General features: G+C 40.4%; 1 protein-coding gene across 1 annotated transcript in view; it reads right to left on the reverse strand.

The window, feature by feature from the left end:
* Nucleotides 1–1,896: 1,896 nt before the first annotated feature.
* The window catches only part of LOC136839036 (tigger transposable element-derived protein 1-like), a 3,064-nt gene continuing 272 nt past the window's right edge, over nt 1,897–4,688 (reverse strand). The window contains exons 2-4 of the mRNA XM_067104701.1: nt 2,849–3,727; nt 2,618–2,701; nt 1,897–2,464 (exon numbers count right to left, since the gene is read on the reverse strand). Of these exons, the coding sequence (XP_066960802.1) occupies nt 3,167–3,727 (561 nt within the window). The 3' untranslated portion in view covers nt 1,897–2,464; nt 2,618–2,701; nt 2,849–3,166. The remainder of the gene's footprint in view (nt 2,465–2,617; nt 2,702–2,848; nt 3,728–4,688) is intronic.

The following is a 4,688-nucleotide window of genomic DNA, read 5'->3' on the forward strand; positions in this document are numbered from 1 at the left end:
TGTATGTATATATATATATATATGTATGTATATATATATACAGTGGTACTGTTTCCACGCTAATCCGTTCTAGAAGGAATGTCGAGATTCGATTTTGTCGAATTCGAATCAATTTCGACCATAAGAAATAACTGAAAATGGATTAATCCGTTCCTGACCACCAGTCACTACTCCAACCTTGTCTTTTTATACAAAACACTACACACATTACAATTAAATAAGTTCAGAGTTAAATAACTTACCTTATTAAAAGTCTTCTTACAGTTTTAAATGCATACTGTATCAAAAAATTGGCCTACCAGTGGTAGACCGAAGCGCTGCAGGCTAGGCTAGGCAGCCCATATGCACTCCAGAATGTACAGTACTGTACTGTAACGGGGTGCGCACAAAAACTGTTGTTAATGATAAATACAATGAAAAACAAGCCTGGTCATTACATTAAATTAATAATATAATATTAAAAATAAGCCGAATGTACTGTAGAGTCTGTTATAAAAATTAAGAAAAAGTCTTGTTACGTCGGCATCGGCAGCTTGTGGCAAGCGCGAATGTAAACAAACCAGGGCGCCGTCCTGGTGGCGTATCGCGGTACTACTGTAATTACATAAACATTGTGTACGTTCAGGATTGTATTAATTTATGGTAAATTCCATTCAGAGTCTACTGTAATGTATAAAATCACTGCAAAACATCTTTCAATAAATGTTATGATACCCTAACAAGTATTTTTCAATAAAATATCCTTGTAAGCAGAATCCCCAGTTAACCTTAGGCTAACCCGAGAATCTTACGGCATTCACTAACGGACAGCACACGTAAACATTGCATTCGCTACAGAAATGCACAAGTGCGCCTCTGTCTAAAAAAAAATCGAGCATGAGACTATTTCTTGTAAGCAGAATCTCCGAGTTAACCTCAGGCTAAGCTCTTCTTTACCGAGAACCTTACGGCATTCACTAACGAACAGCACACGTAAACATTGCATTCGCTACAGAAATGCACAAGTGTGCCTCTGTCTAAAAAAAAAAATCGAGCATGAGAATGTTCCTTGTATGTAAGCAGAATCTCTGAGTTAACCTCAGGCTAAGCTCTTCTTTACCGAGAACCTTACGGCATTCACTAACGAACAGCACACGTAAACATTGCATTCGCTACAGAAATGCACAAGGGTGCCTCTGTCTAAAAAAAAAAAATCGAGCATGAGACTGTTCCTTGTATGTAAGCAGAATCTCTGAGTTAACCTCAGGCTAAGCTCTTCTTTACCGAGAACCTTAAGGCATTCACTAACGAACAGCACATGTAAACATTGCATTCGCTACAGAAATGCAAACGTGCGCCTGTCTAAAAAAAAAAATTAAAACCAACATGAGACTGTACGCTGCAGTTACACTTGTTTCCAAATTAGTGTATGTACGTAATACCATACTGTATGTACTAAATTTTTGTCATCAATTATTGTTACATATGTACAGTATGTGTATCCAAATGTCTGAATGTACAGCACTGTACGTACAGCCAGCAATGTTTTGCTTCATCATACACCTGGCAGCAGTGGACAACCTCCGATGCTTTGTTTTTCTCTATGTACCGTAGTAGAAATCTTAAAGAGGCCTACCACCTCCGTGTACCCGACACGTATTATGCAATATTAAACGGGTAAAAAAATGGAGTTTTGAGGGAGAGAGGAAGTTACTGTACAGTAACCCAACATAGACAACACAAAATCTTAAGAGGCCTACCACCTCCGTGTACCCGTTACTATGCAATATTAAACTGGTAAAAATATGGAGTTTTGAGGGAGAGAGGAAGTAAACCTTAAGAGGCCTACCGCCGTGTACCGTTACTATGCAATGTTAAAGGGATAAACAAGAAAACCAGAAATTAACTCATTTTTTCATTTTATTATTGCACTGTATGTACTTAATGATTACTAAAACTAGTCTACAAAAGGAATCCTTAATACTAGCACAAACATAAGACTTAATACTACTGTATACTTAACACTACTTAATACTGTACGTACGTTGCTACTGACTATGGACTGTACACCTTACACCTAAATTGAAATGTACTGTACACGTTCTAATGCTACACCTAAATTGAAATTACTGTACTGTACACTATTTACTGTACACGTTCTACTGCTACTCTTATATTTACTGTACTGTACACTCTGTTACACAGCTGCTCCTCTCCAGGACTTGCACGCAACGAAGGGTAAACCTGTGGAATAAACACAAAATCAAATGTAGAAATGGTTTGAGCTGTAGGCTAATTTACAAAAAAACCCTTAATCTTACTGTATGCACAAGCATTTCCAGGTCACTTATAATCACAAAAACTTTTTCACAACCAGTAGGCTACAGCTTTATCCATACTGTACCTTGACGTTGATGAATATGTACAGTTGCCCCTCACACAAGCACTGAACTCCTCCAGGACTTTCATTCAACGAAGAGTAAACCTGTGGAATAAACACAAAATCAAATGTAAAAATGGTTTGAGCTGTAGGCTAATCTACAAAAGAATCCTTAATCTTACTGTACAAGCATTTCCAGGTCACTTATAATCAAATTAAAACTTTTTCACAACCAGTAGGCTACAGCTTTATCCATACCTTGACGTTGATGAATATGAACAGTTGCCCCCCACACAAGAACTGAACTCCTCCAGGAACTTCACTCAATTACTGCACAGTAATCTGTGGATTAAACACAAAATAACATGTAGAAACATCATTTCCTGATATGAGCTGTAATAATACACAAAAGCCTTAATCTTACAAGCATCTTTAGGTCATTTATAAACATTAAAAAGGTTTTAACAGCTAATACGGCATGGCCCATACCTTGACACTCATGAACAGCTCAGATGAACAGCCCAGACTCAACGGCTTTGGGAGATTCATTCAATGGAGTGCAGTACTGTACAGTAACCTGTGGATTAAACACAAATTGAAATGTACTGTTAGTAACTCAATGTGTACTGTATTTATGGCACCTTTCATTGCTTTAACTTGCATGAATAAATATTCACTGTACTGTATCTCTAGGTCATTTATAAACACTAATAAAAGTTTTTAACCACGACAGTAGGGCCCATACCTTGGCATTGATGAGGATCTGGATCTGTGGAGATGGATGTGAGAGGAGGTATGGAGAGAGCATCACTGGTTGGAAGGGGAATCTCCTTCCATACAGTCTGATTGCTGCTCTTCAGGAGATTCCTCTTTTCTCTGTTTTTTGGCACTGGGACCGGGCTGGTTTTCTTCTTTAGAAAAAAACCTGTACAGGGTCGTCTGCTGTTGACGTTTTTTCAGGTGTTTCCTGTACACATTGACTAAGTTGTCGTCAACATAGTCAATAGCCCGGTTCACTACAGCCTTGTCATGGTGATGCTTCTCGAAGAATTCCTGGAATTTCTCCCAGTGCATCAGCATCTCCTTGATTTCTTTAGTGCCTGTAGTAGGCACCTCCTTGCTCTCCTCCTCTTCAGACACCTCCTCAGCCAAAACCTTCTGCTGCTCCTTGTGAAGTTCCTGGAGTTCCTCTGTTGTCAGTTCCGTGTTGTGTTCTGCCACCAGCTCCTCTACATCATCAGAACTCACCTCCAAGCCCATGGACTTGGCCACAGAAACAATTTCCTCAACATCAGCGTCAGGCAGAGGAAGGGGTTCAGCTTCAGGGTCATCTCCAAGCTGACTTGGGGAATCAAACCCTCGAAGTCCCTAAGAGGAGCCCCATCAGGCCAAAGGTTTCTCCAGCCTGCTGTAAGGGTCCTCTTAGAAACTTGCCCATGCTTTATTTATCAGCCTAACACAACTGAGGATGTGGAAATGTTCCTTCCAAAATTCATTAAGTGTTAGGCTGGTTTCATTGGTGACTTCAAAACACCTTTGGAAGAGTGCCTTGGTGTACAGCTTTTTGAAGTTTGCAATGATCTGCTGGTCCATGGGCTGGAGTAGTGAGGTAGTTCTGGGTGGCAAAACTTGACCTTAAGCCAGCTGAACTCGTCAGCCAGCTCATATTCCATGTCGGGGGTGGGCAGGGGCATTGTCCATGACGAGGAGTGCTTTCAGTGGCAAACCTTTCTCTCGAGGTATTCCTTGATAGTGGGGGCACACACTTCAGAAACCCACTCTGAAAGATTTGCCTAGTTACCCAGGCCTTGGCATTTGATTTCCACATTACATTCAGCTTATTTTTAAGAACTTTATGTTTCTTAAAAACTCTGGGGGTTTCGGAGTGATACACTAGCAGAGGCTTGATCTTAAGGTCCCCACTAGCGTTTGCACACAACAGTAGAGTTAACCTATCCTTCATGGGTTTATGGCCAGGCAATTTCTTCTCCTCTTTTGTAATATAGGTCCTCTTTGGCATTTTCTTCCAAAAGAGGCCTGTCTCATCACAATTGAACACTTGGTTTGATACTTAAACCATTCTCATCCACGTACTGCTGGAATTCAGTCACGACTTTTCTGCAGCTTTCTTATCAGCACCGCTGCCTCCCCATGCCTAACAACACTGTGGATGCCACTTCTTTTCTTAAACCTATCAAACCATCCACGACTGGCCATAAACTCATGATCGGTACTCAACCTGGTGTACTTTTTATCAAGTCAGTGTGCAAACTTTTAGCCTTCGACAAATCATGGCCTCGATACGCTATCCCCGCAAGCTGTTTTTCAT

Source organism: Macrobrachium rosenbergii, chromosome 5 (genome assembly GCF_040412425.1).
Source record: "Macrobrachium rosenbergii isolate ZJJX-2024 chromosome 5, ASM4041242v1, whole genome shotgun sequence".
In the NCBI taxonomy this organism is placed as follows: domain Eukaryota; kingdom Metazoa; phylum Arthropoda; class Malacostraca; order Decapoda; family Palaemonidae; genus Macrobrachium; species Macrobrachium rosenbergii.